A 19,462-nucleotide genomic window follows, 5' to 3' on the forward strand; every position below is an offset into this window, starting at 1 on the left:
AAGACTCGCTCAGGGATTATCGATCAAAAAACAGTCGAGGGCAGTACTTATTACCGGTCCTTCCCATCTGAACCTTGGACCTTTGAATACAACATCATAATTTTATGACAACATCATTATTTTATGCTAAGACGTTCTGACCTTAAAATAAAAAAGGCAACAGACTCAGAAGGTATGAAAGGGAAATTTTTTATATAATCATCAAAAACTTTTTACAAGGGCAACTCGGCCCGATGGAGGTTCTTTACAAAGGCCGAACCAGCCTCAGAAGAAATACAAAAACTATTTAAAAGCCTAAGTGGCCCAGTCGTCTCCGAGAGAGGCATCTCCGCCCTCGGGGTCTTCTCCACTTCGGATTCACTTAAGCTCCCAGATTCATCATTATCATCGGGAAAGCTAATTTCCTAGCTTCAGCTTCGAGCTCCCTAGCGTTCTCGATCTCGGTTGTAAGGTCAAAACCCTGAGCATGGATTTCCTCGAGGGTCTCCTTTCGAGATTGATATTTGGCCTTCTCAGCAACCCCCTTTACTCGAACCTGAGCAGCCTCGGCAACTTCCTTTGCTCGAATCGGAGCGGCTTCGGCTTCAGCATCGGCCCGGTAAATGGCCACCACTACATCAGCATCAGCCTTGGCTGTCTTAACTTCAGATTTGGCGGCTTTGAGCTCCGCGACCAGGTTCTCCTGAGCAAAAACTACCGAACCCAACTAGGACTGGAGCTCGTCGATTTTCTTGGCCTGCACCAAGATTTCCTCTTTCATACCTCGGAGCTGGTTTTCAGCCGAGGCCAGGCGATCCATTTTCTTCTTCCACCCTTCGGCCTCAATTTTTATTGCATCAACCTCTTCACGGAGTTGCCTGATCACGTCAAGATTTTGTTGGACCTGCGAGTTCAAACCATTAGCTACCATGCCCGAATCGCCGTCACTAACTTCAAATATTCTTCTTACCTGCTCGACCAGTTCGGCGTGTTCTTTTTGAGTCATTTTTAGCTCAGCATGGAGGCCTTTAGCTTCCCCTTCTCTTTGCTCGCTGAGAAGCTTGAAGGCATCCTTTTCCTCAATAATCCCTCGAATCTCGGCCTCATACCGACTCAGCTCCCCTCGGAATTGGAGGAAACCCTCATGATGAAGCACAGAAGCCTACAAAATAGAAAAGGAAGTTATATAAAGAGAGAAAAATCTATGTATGAAAGTTGACATCGACAGGGAAATCTGGGATTACTCGGTTTAGAGCTTGCCGGGCTTCACTGAAAAGACAAGGTGTTTCCACCTCATCCATCTTGGCTTGGTCTTTTTAGGTGACCAAGCATAAGAGGTAGCTAGCCACCCCTACGGGGGCAGAGAGAACCTGAGCGTCCTCCGCGACCGAGATGACAATTGATCGTTTACGCCCGGGATCGACGCTGGGGGCCGGGAACTGATCAGTCAGTTTAAGGCTCGAGAAGGATTCATTCGAGATCTTCCTCGGTATTTACAAGTCACCCAAACCGGTGACGTCTTCCACTCAACAAAGTAACCACGGAAAGGGTCGTCTGCCCTATGGACCCCTTCCGCATGGCAAGTCTCCATCGCCTGAGCATCCTTGATCATCGAATCAGATAATGAAGGCAATGAAGGGGAATCTCCAATCTCAATCGCCCCAAGCAAATCTTTTGGGGCGCCGCTTTCATCTCGGGGGGGGGGGGGGGGGTCTCAGACATGGTTTCTACATCAGCCTCTGTGGTCTCCTTGATAGTCTTCTCACCTTGAGGGGAGGCGACTTAGCTCTTTCTGGCTTAGGGACTTTGGCTGGCTTCCCCCTCGGGCTCATTAAGTCGAGGCAGAGCAGTTTCAGCTCCCACCGGCTCGGAGATTTTTTGAGTATCAACTCCAGCTCGCACTCGGGCCGCCAGCCCGATTTCCTCTTCATCTTCCTCGGACTTATCTAATAGCCGACGGACCGAGTCCATTGATAGAGGGATGACATTTCCCTTGGGTTTTCGGGTTCGCCTCTTTTTGGGCTTCTGTTCAACCGACTTCATGGAACTCGAAAGCTCCTCTTCCGCTCTTTCTTCTGCTTCAGAGCAGATGGTTGGGGAAAGATTTCTTCATCGCCAGATGGGGGCCTCATTAGCACATCCTTCCCGATACCTACAAAAGAAAGATAAGTAAGATCGAAGGGGAATTCGAACAATAGTCAAATTGTTAAGTCACAAATTTACCATGGTTATGGGCCTCCCATCGATTCGTCAAATCGCACCATGCACGCTCAGCATGTGTCGATTTCGATATTAAGCTCCTGACCCAATTCTCGAGTTAGGGAACCGCACCCAGCATCCGGGCAACGGCTGCTTCAAGTAAAATGCTGATAAGGAAGGATGAAAAGATGAAGACAATAAGCAGAAATTAAGGACAGAATTATACTTACGTTTCATATTCCATTTCTCAGGAAATGGCATACTCTCGGCCGGGATCAAGTCCGAGGTCTTCACTCGGACAAATCGGCCCATCCAGCCCCGATCCTTGCCCTCATCTATGCTCGAGAAAGGTGCCTTGGAGGCCCGACATTGAAGCTTTATTAGTCCCCCTCGATAGAGTCGGGGGCCATGTAGGCGTATGAGGTGGTCCGGGGAAAAGGGAAGCCCAACGACATGGCTTACTAAGAAACGAAGTAGTATCACTATCCTCTAGAAAGAGGGATGAAGCCAAGCGTCACTTCGTACTTCTTGCAGAAGTTTATAATAACCGGACCCAATGTGAAAGGATAAGTGTAACACTTAGAAACCCTTCCATATGGGTAGTGATTGATTCCTCAAGCGAGGGCACCACCATGTGCTTGTCGACCCAGTTGCAGTCCTCCTTAACTTGGTCGAGGACATCACCGGTGATCGTGCATATATACCTTGACATTGGCTCATATCGACCTGGAACCGAGGGGGTCTTTTCAACCTTGAAGTCGGAGTCGATGACGCACCCTTGGGGAAAGAATTCTTCAGGGCGTGGCTCCGCCGTTGGTTGCTCGCTGGCCGGCGGGGACGAGGAAGCAGCTTCCTTTTGCGGAACAGTTTTTGAAGTCTTATCCATTTTTACGAGTGAAGAAGAATGGAAATTGAGAAGAAACGCTTGGTATTTTGTGAGGAAAGAGGCGAAGAAACACCAATGATCTGAAAGTTCAAAGCTTTTATGGAGGCAAAGGATTTTGAACATTAGAGCAAAGAAGATTTGAAAGTAAAGTTTGGGCAAAATAAGAATGATATATTTATAGGTTGAAGACAACGGTTCAGAATCGGTAGTGGCCGATAACAACTGAAGGACATTTAATGCCTCGGTATCCTAACCGACGGGACGTTTGAGTATCCACTTGCTGCTTATGTCATGATGCTTTACGTCATGATATATCGAAGCGAAGATCGAGAGCTCAAATTGTTTCTTGTCATTGCTCTCCAAAAAACGAGGGGACTATTTGTATACGGTCAAAATCGGGCTTGCCCCTTTTTTATGATTAATCAAGACCAGGGCATGGCAGGCCAAGGTTCGACCTCATGTCGCACCGGACCATAGCATGGAGTTAGGCTGCCAAGCTCGTGACTCAAGGACCGATCGAGATCAGCCAAGACCGAGATCGAGCGGGATAAAGTCCGGGCAAGATCAAGGAAGGCTTACCGGGCCAAATAACGGAAAGCCAAAATATTCTCAATCGAGCGAGGATCACGGCAAAAATCGGCACGTATCAAGAAGAGGCCGGGTTATGGCGAGGTGAACAGTGGCTTCGGCTTTGGGGATATGAACGGAGGTGGTACTTCTTTATTGGATTTCGCTAGGGCTTTTGAGTTGGTGATCGCGAACTCTAGTTTTCCGAAGAGGGAGGAGCATTTGGTTACTTTCCGGAGTATGGTGGCTACGACCCAGATTGATTATATCCTCCATAGGAGGTGTGATAGGGGGTTGTGCGAGGATTTTAAGGTGATCCCGGGTGAGACCCTCGCGACTCAACATCGGCTCCTGGTGATGGACATCGGTATCGTGATAAAGAGGAAGAAGAGGTTTGTACGGGGTCAACTGAGGATCAGGTGGGGTGCTTTGGCTAAGGATACTGAGCATGAGTTGGAGGGGCGGTTGATGGCTATGGGTGCCTGGAAGAGTGGTGGGATGCTAGCGCTATGTGGACGGCGATGGCGAACTGTATTAGGGAGGCGGAGAGAGAGGTGTTAGGGGTCTCGAAGGGCTACTTTGGCGGGCACCGAGGCGACTGGTGGTGGAATGATGTGGTCCAAGGTAAAGTGGAAGCAAAGAAAACTTGCGTACCTTGCGTTAGTGGAGAGTACCGATGAGGAGCAGAGGAGAGCAAACAGATTGAGGTATAAGGAAGCTAGGAAGGAGGCAAAATTAGCGGTCACGGAGGCTAAGACTGCTGCGTTTGATCGGTTGTATGAGGAACTAGGGGGGGGGGGGGCAAAGGGGGGGACATGAAGCTATTTCGGCTGGCCAAAGCGAGAGAGAGGAAGGCTCGTGACCTGGATTAAGTGAGGTGCATCAAAGATGAGGAAGGTAGAGTATTGACGGAAGACTCCCAGATTAAGCATAGATGGCAGACGTACTTTCATAAACTTCTGAATGAAGAAGGGAGCGGTAGCATCATGCTAGGGGAGTTGGGACACTCCGAGAGTCACCGAGACTTTGGGTACTGTAGGCATATCAAGGTTGAGGAGGTAGTGGGAGCTGTGGGTAAGATGAGTCGGGGCAAAACGACAGGACCAGACGAGATTCCAGTAGAATTTTGGAGGTATGTGGGTAGAGCGGGCTTAGAATAGCTGACTGGGCTGTTTAATGTTATTTTCAAGACGAAGAGGATGCCAGATGAGTGGAGATGTAGTTTGATGATTCCGTTGTTTAAGAACAAAGGTGATATCCAGAATTATAACAAAATATAGGGGCATCAAGTTGTTAAGTCATACCATGAACGTGTGGGAGAGGGTGGTGGAAAGGGAAGGTGAGGAGGGCGGTATCTATTTTTGAAAATCAGTTCGGGCTCATGCCGGGACGTTCTACTACGGAATCTATCCACCTTATAAGGAGGTTGGTGGAACAACACAGGGATTGGAAGAGGGATTTGCACATGGTGTTTATTGACCTAGAAAAGGCGTATGACAGCCCTAGGGACGTTCTTTGGAGATGCCTGGAAGTGAAAGGGGTGCCGGTAGCATACATTGAATCGATAATGGATATGTATGATGGAGCTAAGACTCGGGTCAGGACTGCGGGAGGTGACTCCGAGCTTTTTCCGGTGATTATGGGGTTACACCAAGGATCTGCGCTTAGCCCATTCTTATTTTCTTTGACGATGGATTCCTTGACACACCATATTCAAGGGGAGGTGCCATGGTGTATGTTGTTCGCAGATGAAATAGTTCTGATCGATGAGTCGCGTAGCGGTGTTAATGAGAGACTAGAGGTGTGGAGGCAGGCTCTGGAGTCCAAAGGTTTCAAGTTGAGTAGGACCAACACGAAATATCTGGAGTGTAAGTTCAGCGGCGTGTCGGGGGAAGCGGACAGGGTGGTGAGGCTCGACTCACAAGTCATCCCCAAGAGAGAAAGTTTCAAGTACCTAGGTCTATTATCTAGGGAGATGGGGAGATTGACGGGGATGTCACACACCGCATTGGGGTGGGGTGGATGAAATGGCGGTTAGCATCTGGAGTCCTGTGTGACAAGAGGGTACCACCGAAACTCAAAGGTAAGTTCTACAGAGAGCGGTGGTTAGGCTGGCTATGTTATATGGGGCTGAGTGTCGGCCAGTTAAGAATTCACATATCCAAAAGATGAAAGTAGCCGAGATGAGGATGTTGAGATGGATGTGCGAGCATACTAAACTGGATAAGATAAGGAATGAAGATATTCGGGAGAAGGTGGGCGTTTCTCTCGTGGACGACAAGATGCGGGAAGCGAGACTTAGGTGGTTTGGAAACGTGCGGTGGAGAACCATAGATTCCCCGGTTAGGAGGTGCGAGCGGTTGGCTTTGGCAGGTACGAGAAGAGGTAGAGGGCGATCTAAGAAGAATTGGGGCGAGGTGATCAGGGCGCGACTTCAGATTTCCGAGGACATGACTCTTGATAGGAACGTGTGGAGGTCGAGCATTAGGGTTGTAGGCTAGGGGGTAGTTCATAGTTTTTCCCTCTTTGTACCGGGTAGTCTGATAGAGTTTTGCCTATGTCTGGTAGCGGTCTATGTTGTGTTCACACTATTTTGTTATTTTGCATACGATTGTATTATTGCACTCCCTTTCACTATTTGGCTTTTAAGATATTATTATTACTTCTCTTGCTTCTTTTGTTGTTACATATCTCTTCTTTCGTTTCTTTTCTGATATTATTATCTCTTTTGTTGAGCCGAGGGTCTCCCGGAAATAGCCTCTCTACCCTTCCGAGGTAGGGGTAAGGTCTGCGTACATCCTACCCTCCCCAGACCCCACTAGTGGGACTTTACTGGGTATGTTGTTGTATCAAAAAGAGGCCGATTAATTAGTTAATCATGAGATTTCTTACTGTATTTAGAATTGTACAAAAGGTAGGACTCCCCTACTATATAAAGGGGGTCTGACCATTTATAATATACAACATATTCACACCATACAAAGCAATATACTATACTCTAAGCTCTTTAGACTCTCAGTACTCCGTTATTTATTTCATATATCACTTTGCTCGTTAGTTTGGTTCGAGGGTAACCTATCTCGAGGACAAAAGCTGCATATCTCGTTTGGTTTGCTTTATTCCTATTTTCAGTTAAATTTAATATAAATTTACTTATTTTCTCAGTTTGTACCAAGTAAAATTACGTTTCCTTAAAACCACAGTATAAATTCAATTGTTATCCGTTTTTTGGAGAGGGACATAATAATGTAAGAAAAAGAATTCAGATAATGTTTCTTTGGCACTCAGTTTAAATGACGACAATATTTGCACCTAAAATAGTAAAACAAAAAAAAGTATTGATTTAATGACTTAAATGTGCATTATCCATTTTAATTTACACCTATTACTCAATATATTTGGATCGCGTCATTCGTCTGCCTAAAAAAACAAAAAAAAACAAAAAAAAAACGACGTCTGCCTTAAAACTTGAAACATGAAAATTTAAGTCCATGTAATAAAAAATCAAATATAATTCTATCAGGTCCCACTTGTTCATTGTCCAACGCAATATTGACCAATAACTTTCTCCCGCGTAATATACCAAACTCCTCGCCGACTAATATAAATGCGAAATCCTCGTTATCATCAACCAAAAATCAAAAGAAAAATAAGCAGACGCGTAAATATAAATATCGAGGGACAAAACCGTAATCAGACACAACCGACGTTCTCCCTTCGTCCACGATCCTTCATCCTCTTCTAAACCAAACACAGTTCCTTTAATTCGTCACAATCTCAAAGAAACCCTAGGAAACCGAAGGAGATTATTCGCTTATGGAGTTCGCAACGGCGGTTCCGGCGTCTAGTAACGGCGCCGAGGGAATTGCTCCGGCGGAACGCTCCTCCTCCGTTGATGCGATCAATTCGTCTTCATCCCTGTCTTCTTCCTCGGGTTCAGTTGCGTTGTCTCCGGCGCAGGTGACTGGTAAGGATTCCAATTCTATGGCTACGAGCAGGTATGATGACGACGAAGAAGAAGAGGACGTTTGTCGGATCTGTCGAAACCCTGGCGAGGCCGATAATCCCCTGCGGTATCCTTGTGCTTGCAGTGGTAGCATAAAGTTTGTTCACCAGGATTGCTTACTTCAATGGCTTAATCACAGTAACGCTCGCCAATGCGAGGTTTGTTTTTTTTTTTTTTTTGCAAAATTTGTTCTTTTAGGTTAAATTAAGCACTATTGTTATTCAATTTGAAGATTGTGAGATCTTTCTTTAAAAAGGTTTAAGCTTTTAGTTAAATATTTAGTGCGGTATAGGGATTGTTTTGCTTATTGAAAGTAAAAATTTCTTATCAGTTTTGGAAGTTCTTCTTAGTGCAGCTTTGAAAGCTCAATTTTAATAGGGTAATAACTAGTAATTCATGGTTTGGTAGCTACCCTTTTAAAAAATGGCTTGCTTATAGCTACTATTAGATCTTTCACTTAATCCGCACAATTTCCTTTTCAATATTTAATTTTGTTGGTGTGTTCGGAATCTTCTTTGCGTACTTGTAGATTTATCTCTCTTCTTTTTCAAGGTATAAATAGGATTTTCACATTATTGACGCACTTCTTATAGTTTACTTGCTTTTCTTGTCCCCTTTATCGCAAAACAAAGCCACATCTTCTTGCCCTTTATAGGGTTGTAGGATCATTCTATTAGGACATTCTAATATTCATGTATTATACTTTTAGGAGTCATCTCACATCTGGCATAATGCTAAGGTGAAATTGGGGTGGTGGTGGGGAGTACCATAACGAGAATTACATTTGTACGTGAATATGACCAGTTTATATAATGGTTGGTCACGGATAATATTAAGGGTGCGATATTGTTCTTTTATTGAGATACAGTAAGTAATGTTTGTAATATTGTTTGTATGCCAGGCTATTAATATGAGTGCCAGGCTGTCAAACATGTTATTATCAAATATAGTCTCAAAATCGAGTACTAAAATTCTTGCAATTAGTTTCACCTCAAAAAAATAATCTTGCAATTAGTTTGTACTTACCTCGTAGAATTGAACTAAGTCATGTGATGAAACTTTCTAGAGAGTGATAGAGCCTTGATTTAGGAATTTGTACTTATCTTGTAGAATTGACCTTGATTTAGGAGTTTGTACTTATCTCATAGAATTGAACTTATGAGTCATGTGATGAAACAACAACAACAACCACCCAGTGAGATCCAACATGTGGCCTGTGGGGTCTGGGAGGGTAGTGTGTACGCAGACCTTACCCCTACTCCAGAGGAGTAGAGAGGAGTAGTCATGTGATGAAAGTTTCTAAAAAGTGACAGCGTTGGTTGATTTAGGGACGCACTACAAGAGTGATGAAATTGTATGATTGAGCGTCAAAAAAATCTTTTGGTGGTTGTTGAGGAAGATGGAGTCATATCAACTATATAAATACCATAAATGATATGCAAGATGAGCTATCATAAGTGAGAGAACATTGTTAGAAGATACATATTAGATTTTTATTAACGTGAGCTTATGTCAAGGATCTGCATTGAGCCTATACTTGTTTATCCTAGTAATGGATGAGCCAAAGATAGTTTGCAAGATGAGATCCCATGGTGAATACTATTTGCAAATGACATTGTGTTTTTGATGAAACCAGTGAGGGTGTCAATGAATAACTTGAAACGCTGAGAAGTACTCTAGAGAATAAGGGTAGAAGTGATAGAATATATAAACTGCAAGTTTAGCCAACATAAGAAAGATGAAATTGAGGTCAGATTAGATGGAATTGTGGTGCCTATATGTTGGCAATTTAGATATTTAAGCTGCTCTAGTATGCTAGATGAGATTTTAGCTATAGAATTACGGTAGATGATTGAAATGTAGGAGTGTTACGGGAATGCCATATGATTGGAGTTTACTTACTGTAAAATGGTTATAAGACCAATAATGTTATATGGGAGTGAATAATGGGATTTTAAGGTCCAAGTGTTGTAAAAATGCAGAAGTTAACATGGATGTACAATCATACAAGATTAAACAAGATCATCTCTGACAGAATGTGCAAGTAACAAACATATAGTCGTGTCCTATATAGACTTCCATATCCTTCGGTTCGTAGGGTGTGAATCAAGGATGATTTACGGATTTAAAAGGGGACAAGATAGACCAAAATCACAGGGACTGAAGTAGTATTAGAAAACCTACAATCTCTCGGGATGTATGTAAGATTTAGCAAGAAAATTCAACATAATAGAAGCGTAAAGATCCATATTGGTGATAACAACTGATCGGGTGTAAGGCTTAGTCTTGATGGTGTGTTTACATTAGATTCAGTGTTGGTAGGAGTTGTTTCAGTCTATTAGAAATTTGTATGTTAAATAGAAAATATAATGATTTTCTAGTATTAAATAACCCCACATTATTGGAAATTGGGATGATTCAAGTCCGTATGGAGTGAGATGGATAATGATGATTCTTATAGCCGACCTAGTTTTGGACTGACGCATAGTGTTTGTTCTCACCGTTAAAAGTTGTTTTTGAATTTTATAGTCATACTTTTAAATGAATATGAGCAATATATAATTTTCTGACTTCTCGAAATGCATATGATTAGAAAAGGCAAAATACCTTAAACCCCCCTAAACTTGGCACGTATTATTGGTTACATCCTTGAACTATATGTGGTCTTAATTACCCCCTATACTTAGTTATTCGATAGATGTTACCCCCTTGGATGATCTCATCCTAGGAAAGTGGCATGCACTCGCTTGCCACGTGGATTTTGCTGTCCATGTGGCATTTTTTGAAAAATAAAATATATTTTATACCTTTTTAAGTGTGTTGCTCTTTTAGACAATCCGTTTCGAATAAAATTTATGATAAAACTTGGCTACAACTACTTTATTTAGGCTATTTTTTTTATTTGGCTAAAAATAATAAACTTTTAGTTATTGTTTTTTGAATTTGACCTAAAAATAAAGATTTATATAGTTGAAATAAATAGTCAAGGCATCTAAAAAGATGTCAACAATACATAGTTTGGTTTTTAATATTTTGGATTATGGAGCTCTAAATATATATATAAATATATATATATATTTTTTTTTTACAGATATGACCGGAAAAAGTAAAAATACACAGTTGAAATAAATTCATTGCATCAAAAGAAGAAATAAAAAGAGTGTACAATTGCAAGTTCATTATTTTGGTTATACCTTTTTATTTTGTAAAAAATAATGGAGTTGTAGCCATTTTTTTATTGGCATACACAATTAAAAAAAACTAGTTTTAGTGTACGTGCTTTGCACGTGTGCATTTCGTTAATCATTATAAACGTATACAAGAAGAAGAAATTGTTGAAAATAACAATTGAAAAATCAAATATTAATCTAAACCAGAAAAATAAGAATTATTAAATNAAATATTAATTTAAATCATAAAAATAAGAATTATTAAATTGACACAATAATTGTGAATTTAATATCTTCTGAGCATGCAAAGATGATGAATTTAGTTGAATTAGTTGTATAATATTTTGTGGTTAATAGATTTTTTATTATATAAAATACAAATATATTATGTTATTATATCTCATCTAACATCTCTTTAAAAATTCTATATTCATAATATCATTATACAAAAAAATATGTTTTTATTAAAATAAAAGAGAGTGGACACTCTTTCAGTAGATATAAAATGGAGTATAAAAATTTTATGTGAATTATTACAAGAATCAATCCGTTTTTTATTTTTCTGGAGATAAAATGATAAAATCTAATTTTAATTTATCAAGATTCTAAAATAAATATTATATGTTAAAATAATACAATTAATCTACTTTTATAACAAAAGAGACTAAAAGTTTAAAAATGTGCTCTGGATTTTTCGTTGTTTTTCTCTCTTTTCTCGGATTTGAGTCTAATATTAAAACCTTTTTCTTTGATGTTTATATGTCTTTTTAAGCATGGTGATGGAATTTGTTCTTTGTAACCTAATTACATAGGGTTTTTTCTTTGTCTCACTCGAAGTTCATTAAAATTATATGTAAGTTAAGTGGACCTCTTCCTGTGAAAAAAATAAAAACTATGTAGTTGTTTTAAAGTTCCAAATATATTAGTTCATCAAAATATTAAATAATAATTGTAGTTATAATTTTACATAGTATGGTTGTAGCTCGATTTATTTTTTAAATTAATATTACCATGTTAGTTTAAACTTCTAAAAGTTTATACTTAGAATTAAAATTAACTCTTAAAAAGTCAAAACGAAAAAGAACATGCATTGCTAATTTCCAATTATTTTTAGGTATTCTATTATCGGTAATATTTGGGGAAAGAATCTAAGAACATGAAAAAATTTAAGTGCCACGTATTAAACTCCAAAAAAAAAAAAAAATTTAAGTCCATGCGTAAGGATATAAAAGTTGGTCAAATAAGGAAGTTTTTTATATAAAATAAATTTTTATTAAATTTAAAGTCCTAAATATTAGGAATTTTGACATGATCCAAATAAGAAAAGATTTAATAAGCAGAATATTAGTTGATTTTGAAGTGCTAAATATTAGAAAAATAATCAAGTTAGTATTTTGTTTAATATGAAATCTATTTTTAAAGGGTAAAAAAAACGAACATTTCACTAAGGCAACTTTAGGGTACGCGCTTTGCCCGTGTATTCCATTTATGTTTTCCTTAGAGTTTTGCATTTTTAACTATTTTGGATATTAATATCATATTACGATTTCTTTTATCGCAGTGCTATTCTTTTAGAAACAAATTATATATCCTAAGAGTGTACTTTAAAATTGTTTTTACTTATAAGATGAACTTAGTAAATAACTGAATTGATTTTTGCTAATTACTTATTATACTTAATATTTGTTCTCAATATTAAAGAGTTTTTTTTTTTGTCAATTTGAATTCTTAATATTAGTCCATCTCAAGTTTAACCATTTAATGTAATTATAGTTTTAGTAGAAAAACTATGAACAGAAAATAATTTTGTCGTACAACCTTAATGTGGCCTCAAAATCCAATCATCTTAGCACATGTGATGCAATTGATGATGTACAACATAAAACAAAATCACACTATACGAAAAGAATTAACTTCAGATAAATAAAAGCATTAAAAATTATGTTCCATGTTATATAATTGTGCTTCGAGGTTGTTAAATGTACTACTATTTCATGTGTTTTAATTTAGAGTAAAGAGAATTATATCTTAACGTGTATTTATTATTGGAAACAATTGAAAACTCTCTATTTTATAACATGTATAGCAACCTCCACAAACTCCTCCCTAAATAATAGGATTTTTTGCGTAGGTCAATAAGGAAAATAGTTAATAACTAAATCTAATTGAATTTAAAGTTCTAAATATTAGGAAAGAAACTTAAATTACAATTTTGTCCAATATAAAACCTATTTTTAAAGGGTAAAAAAGGCGAACGACATTTCGCTTAGGGCCTTCGTGCTTTTAATATATTATAGATAGACATTATATCTAAAGAAAAATTGACAGGAAGTACACTAGTAGTACTCCATTATTTTTGCTATAAGTTTTCTATTTGGCTAAAATGATGGAGTTCCAACCAAACTTTTACAAATTTGGCCCAAAAAATAAAAATATATGCAGTTGGAACAAATAGACATTATATCTATGGAAATAATTAAAATAATAAAAGTTAGATTAAAGTCCACATGATATGTTAAGATGAAGCAAGAAGAAATACATAGTTGTAACAAATAAATCATTATATATGACTATATGACAATTAAAAGTTAAAAAATAACCTACTTGGAAGCTGAATTTTCAATTTTTCTTCACTCTCACGCGCTCAAAAAGAGAATGCACTCACACTCTTTGCCACATCCGTGTTCAGAAAGGTAATGACTCTCAGAAGCTCAAGTTCGGGGGGGTAATTAAGACCATGAATAGTTTAGGGGTGTAACTAATAATCCGTGTCAAATTTAGGGGGGGTTTTAGGTATTCTGCCATTAGAAAAGCACTTAGACTTAAAATTGACCATAAACGATTCTACACACGATTGTGGTTGGATACTGCATCACATAGCTATTGAAAGATTGCTTGTTTTCTCACCTAAGGTCATCCCTCTATTGGTGGAATCTGACTAATTTCCTTTATTTTAACGTAGGTATGCAAACATGCATTCTCGTTTTCGCCAGTTTATGCTGAGAATGCTCCGGCTAGGCTCCCTTTTCAAGAGTTTGTGGTTGGGATGGCAATGAAAGCCTGCCATGTCCTGCAATTCTTCCTGCGTCTTAGCTTTGTGCTTTCTGTATGGCTCATCATAATACCTTTCATTACATTCTGGATATGGCGGTTGGCTTTTGTTAGAAGTTTTGGAGAAGCACAGAGACTCTTCTTGGGTCACTTATCCACAACCATTATTCTTACCGACTGTCTCCATGGGTTTCTGCTCTCTGCTAGCATTGTTTTCATCTTTCTTGGGGCAACTTCATTAAGGGATTACTTCAGGCATTTGCGCGAACTTGGGGGACAGGAAGCTGACAGGGAAGATGATGGGGACAGAAATGCTGCCCGTGCTCCAAGAAGACCTGCTGTTCCAGCTAACAGAAATTTTGCTGATGGAAACGGGGAAGATGCTAATGGTGTACAGGGGATTGCTGGAGCTGGCCAGATAATCCGGAGAAATGCAGAAAATGTTGCGGCCCGTTGGGAGATGCAGGCAGCAAGGCTTGAAGCTCATGTCGAACAGATGTTTGATGGTTTGGATGATGCTGATGGGGCAGAGGATGTCCCTTTTGATGAGCTTGTAGGCATGCAGGGTCCTGTGTTTCATCTCGTTGAAAATGCATTTACTGTATGTTCTTGTTCTCACTTGCCACCTTTCACATGCTTGGCCTTTCTTTTCTACTGTGAAAACTGAAAAACTGTAGTCATTAAGTATACTCTTACCCGGATTGGTGAATATTTGTCTCTATGATAATGATTTAACTCTCTAAGCTCTCGTTCTGCAAAAGACCGCATTCTCATGTCTGCAAGCAGAACATGAGTAATTAACTGATATGTGATGGTTTTCCTTGTTCTGTGCAGGTTCTTGCGAGTAATATGATATTTCTTGGAGTGGTGATCTTTGTTCCCTTTTCATTAGGACGAATTATACTCTATTATTTGTCTTGGCTTTTGTCCTCTGCAAGCAATCCAGTATTGTCCACTGTTATGCCACTTGCTGAAACAGCACTTTCCTTGGCCAATATTACTCTGGATAGTGCGTGGACTGCTGTTGCAAACTTAACTCCTGCTAACGAAGAGAGCAGTTTGCTTGGTCAAGCCACAGAAATGTTAAAAGCAAATGCCACTGGATTGACTGAGCCGGCAAACAACCTCAGTACAACAGTGTCTGCTGATCTTTTGAAAGGGTCAGCTGTTGGAACATCCCGGCTGTCTGATGTTACAACTCTTGCCGTTGGCTACATGTTTATATTTTCTCTGGTCTTCTTTTACCTCGGGATAGTTGCTTTAATCCGGTACACCAGGGGAGAGCCTTTGACGTTGGGGAGATTCTATGGTATTGCTTCCATTGCAGAAACCATTCCCTCTCTCTTTAGACAATTTGTAGCAGCTATGAGGCATCTGATGACTATGATTAAGGTTGCTTTCCTCCTTGTCATTGAACTTGGGGTTTTCCCTTTGATGTGTGGATGGTGGCTGGATGTTTGCACCATTAGAATGTTTGGGAAGTCGATCACGCAAAGAGTGGAATTCTTTTCAGTATCTCCATTGGCAAGCTCATTAGTTCATTGGGTTGTAGGGATTGTTTACATGCTACAAATAAGTATCTTTGTTAGCCTTCTTCGAGGGGTAAATTTCCAATTAGACTTACTGTGTCTCCAGCCCACCTCTATCTCGAATTGTTTTCTTTTATTAATTATCCTCACTCTTTTTATAGGTCCTGCGTAATGGAGTGCTTTACTTTCTTCGAGATCCGGCAGACCCCAATTACAACCCATTCCGGGATTTGATCGATGATCCTGTACATAAGCATGCTCGTCGAGTTCTTTTGTCAGTTGCAGTCTATGGAAGCTTAATAGTGATGCTCGTGTATCTGCCTGTCAAACTTGCCATGCGAATGGCTCCATCCATTTTCCCACTAGATATCTCGTAAGATTGTTTCCTGTCTATCCCAATTGATTTTGGTTTCAATATTTATGTGATATGTGAATTCGATTTTTGAGCTTTCATCCCTTTGGTGAACTTACAAAACTGTTATTCTCTTCGCAGTGTATCTGATCCATTTACTGAAATACCTGCCGACATGCTTCTCTTCCAAATCTGTATTCCCTTTGCAATTGAGCATTTTAAGCTGCGTACAACAATCAAGTCTCTGCTCCGCTATTGGTTTACTGCAGTGGGCTGGGCTCTTGGTCTTACTGATTTCTTACTTCCCCGACCTGAGGATAATGGTGGACAAGAGAATGGGAACGGCGACCAAGGAAGGGTGGAGTGGTTTCAAGCCGCACATGGTGTACCAGATCGGGCCTTGGCAGGGTTTGCTCCTGATAACAGAGCTAGGCATGCAGCAGCTAATACTAACTTTGTGGAAGACTATGACACTGACGAGCAAGCGGATACCGAGTAAGTTAAACTATGCTCCACAATGACTAATCCTGTTTTTATTGGACAATGAACAGATTAAACATTTCTTATGTTGGCAAATTGAGTCACTTCACTAGTATGTTTAAAGCCATTTAGTGCAGGCTTGCTTCAGGAGATGATGAACATTAAGCTCTTTTTTGTTTTTCTATGAGTGTCCTCTTTCTTCTGTCTCATTTAGTGTCTGGTTGGACAAAGATTCCTAGAATTGTAGTAGAAAATATTGAAAGGATGGTTGTTAGGTTGATTGGTAAAACATCACTTTAAAGTTTAATATGTGCATAGTAAAGTGAACTTCGAATTCTTAAAAACTCCGAAAGTTTTAGAGAATAAATAATATTATCAGGTAACAGTGTCAAACATTTTGGCTTCACAAATCAGAAAAGATGTCATATAGATTGGAAGTGAAGTGGAGTATTAACTAGCCTCTCTCCAAATGTGATGCAAATCAAAAGAAAAAACACTCCGAGATGAGCTTCATTAACGGTAATCTTCATAGTACATTTGGCAATTGTATATAGACTAGTGTTTGTTGTGGACTGTGGTATACTGGTGACTGCCGCAATTAGTTCCACAAAGGGATTATTGTGGTATCTGGACTCATTATTTAAGCATAAATCATGGTGGTGTGATTAGGACTGTGGGAGGTGACTCGGAGCATTTCCCGGTTGTTATGGGATTACACCAAGGCTCTGCGCTTAGCCCGTTCTTATTTGCCTTGGTGATGGATGCATTGACACACCATATTCAAGGGGATGTGTCATGGTGTATGTTATTTGCCGATGACATAGTTCTAATTGATGAGACGAGGGTCGGTGTTAACGAGAGATTGGAGGTGCGGAGACAGATTCTCGAGTCTAAGGGTTTCAAATTGAGCAGGTCTAAGACAGAGTACCTGGAGTGCAAGTTTAGCGCTGAGTCGAGGGAAGTAGGCAGGGGCGTGAGGCTTGGATCACAGGTCATCCCCAAGAGAGATAGCTTCAAGTACCTTGGGTCGTAGATTCAGGGGGACGGAGAGATCGACGAGGACGTCACTCACCGTATAGGGGCGGGCTGGATGAAATGGAGGCTTGCATATGGAGTCTTGTGTGACAAGAAAGTGCCACCGATACTCAAAGGGAAGTTTTATAGAGCTGTTGTTAGACCGGCCATGTTGTATGGGGCAAAGTGTTGGCCGGTTAAGAATTCCCATATCCATAGTATGAAGGTAGCAGAAATGCGGATGCTGAGGTGGATGTGCGGGCACACTAGGATAGACAAGATTAGGAATGAAGATATTCGGAAGAAGGTGGGCGTGGCCCCTGTGGATGACAAGATGCGGGAAGCGAGGCTCAGATGGTTCGGGCACGTGCAGAGGAGAAGCCTTGATGCCCCGGTGAAGAGGTGTGAGTGGTTGGCCGTGGTGGGTACGAGAAAAGGTAGAGGGAGGCCTAAGAAGTATTGGGGAGAGATGATCAGGCAGGACATGGTACTACTGCGGATTTTCGAGGACATGGCCCTTGATAGGAAGGTCTGGAGGTCAAGCATTAGGATTTTAGGTTAGGGGGTAGTAGAGCTTTCCTTCATACCGGGGTGAGGCGGGGTTGGATTAGGTTGATCTTAGATGACTTGCAGTTTATGTTGAATCCACACCATCCTTGCTGTTTATCTTAGCGCCGGGCCTTAGATTCTGGTCACTGTTATTGCATGTCATTCATCTTTTGGTTGTTATGTTTCTGTTACTATTACGGTTTCTACTGGAGTTACTAATGAATTGTCTTTTTTTGTTTTTTATTTCCGTCTTTCTGAGCCGAGGGTCTATGGGAAACAGCCTCTCTGCCCTATCGGGGTAGGGGTAAGGTCTGCGTACACATTACCCTCCCCAGACCCCACTTTGTGGGATTTTACTGGGTAGTTGTTGTTGTTGCATGGTGGTGTGATTAAGTCTCCTGTTTGTTCGCTGTTTCTTATATTTGGGTTTTTTTCCTACATGATTGTCATATTCATTCTATTTGGGAAGGTCTCACACATTTTTTATCCCTGGAGTAGGTAAATAGTTTTCCTTTTTTGGGTCATGATATTTGTCAGGGCTAGGGTGATTTTTCTAAACAAAAAAGTTTGATCCTTAGGGCCTTCCTTTTGTTCTTCATTTTTTCATCTGGACTCCCATATGCGACCAACTTCCCTTTGCTTGTTACTTTTGTTTTGTTGGACCTAACTGTGTCACACTGCTTATAACGTTCAATCATCATGTTGCTAGTTTCTGTAGCATCAAGTGATTTAAGTCATAAATAGTGATACTCTGTCTAAATTCCTCAAAAAAACTTTTAGCAAGAGTCTTATGATGTTTGGAACATTCTTTAGCAGGTACGCCTTTGTGCTCCGTATCGTGCTGTTGTTGGTAGTGGCTTGGATGACTCTCCTCCTCTTTAATTCTGCCCTCATAATTGTACCGATTTCACTTGGACGTGCGCTCTTCAATTCCCTCCCACTGCTTCCAATTACACATGGAATCAAGTGCAATGGTATTGCTGTCAATCAAGTCCAAGTTGGTTTCTGCTCTTCACCTGGACAATGAAAATGCTGACCTTTTTGTTATTTTGACTTTTCAGATTTGTATGCATTTGTAATTGGAAGTTATGCCATATGGACTGCGATTGCTGGAGTGAGGTATTCAATTGATCAAATTAGGACTAGGAGAGTTACAGTTTTGATGAACCAAATTTTGAAATGGTGCGCCATTGTTCTGAAGAGTTCTGCACTATTGTCAATATGGGTATGGCACCTTTCATTTTGGTTCAGTACTTGCATCCTGAATTCTTTTTTCATAATGTTAATTGTTTTGCTGGTTCTTTTACCAGATTCTTATCATCCCTGTGTTAATTGGGCTGCTTTTTGAACTTCTGGTCATTGTGCCAATGCGAGTTCCCATTGACGAAAGCCCAGTCTTCCTTCTTTATCAGGATTGGGCTTTAGGACTAATCTTTCTAAAGATCTGGACAAGGCTGGTAAGTGTCATATAGTTTATCTACTCTAGTTGCATTATGAGCTTTTGGTTTTACATGTTTATCTACACTAGTTGATAGGCAGGGCTTGAATCTTTGTTCTTAATTCCTCACTGAATCTGAATCTTTGGTGTTACACGCATTTGTCCTGGAGCATGTCCTTTGCCTTTTTGTGGTATCTTGTAACCTCTTCAAAAGATCTTTTTTTTTTTTGGGGGGGGGTAGG

The 19,462-nt window shown here is 40.2% G+C and overlaps 2 protein-coding genes across 3 annotated transcripts in view; one reads left to right on the forward strand and one right to left on the reverse strand.

The window, feature by feature from the left end:
• Positions 1-361: 361 nt before the first annotated feature.
• Positions 362-1,280, reverse strand: LOC109241234 (filament-like plant protein). Its single transcript, XM_019407953.1, has 3 exons — positions 1,224-1,280; positions 743-1,141; positions 362-682 (listed from the first exon to the last, which is right to left on the reverse strand). The coding sequence occupies exons 1-3, from the start codon at positions 1,278-1,280 to the stop codon at positions 362-364; spliced, it is 777 nt and encodes a 258-aa protein (XP_019263498.1).
• A 6,001-nt stretch (positions 1,281-7,281) lies between these two features.
• LOC109241242 (probable E3 ubiquitin ligase SUD1) overlaps positions 7,282-19,462 on the forward strand; it is a 14,396-nt gene continuing 2,215 nt past the window's right edge. The window contains exons 1-8 of one of the 2 annotated variants that reach the window (XM_019407965.1): positions 7,282-7,795; positions 13,770-14,459; positions 14,693-15,460; positions 15,549-15,760; positions 15,881-16,234; positions 18,599-18,756; positions 18,844-19,007; positions 19,093-19,239. In XM_019407965.1, coding sequence (XP_019263510.1) covers positions 7,448-7,795; positions 13,770-14,459; positions 14,693-15,460; positions 15,549-15,760; positions 15,881-16,234; positions 18,599-18,756; positions 18,844-19,007; positions 19,093-19,239 — 2,841 coding nt within the window. In that variant the 5' untranslated portion in view covers positions 7,282-7,447. Of the gene's footprint in view, positions 7,796-13,769; positions 14,460-14,692; positions 15,461-15,548; positions 15,761-15,880; positions 16,235-18,595; positions 18,757-18,843; positions 19,008-19,092; positions 19,240-19,462 lie in introns of both variants that reach the window. The other variant, XM_019407964.1, reaches the window with a different exon arrangement.

Source organism: Nicotiana attenuata, unplaced genomic scaffold, assembly GCF_001879085.1.
Source record: "Nicotiana attenuata strain UT unplaced genomic scaffold, NIATTr2, whole genome shotgun sequence".
Classification (NCBI taxonomy): Eukaryota; Viridiplantae; Streptophyta; class Magnoliopsida; order Solanales; family Solanaceae; genus Nicotiana; species Nicotiana attenuata.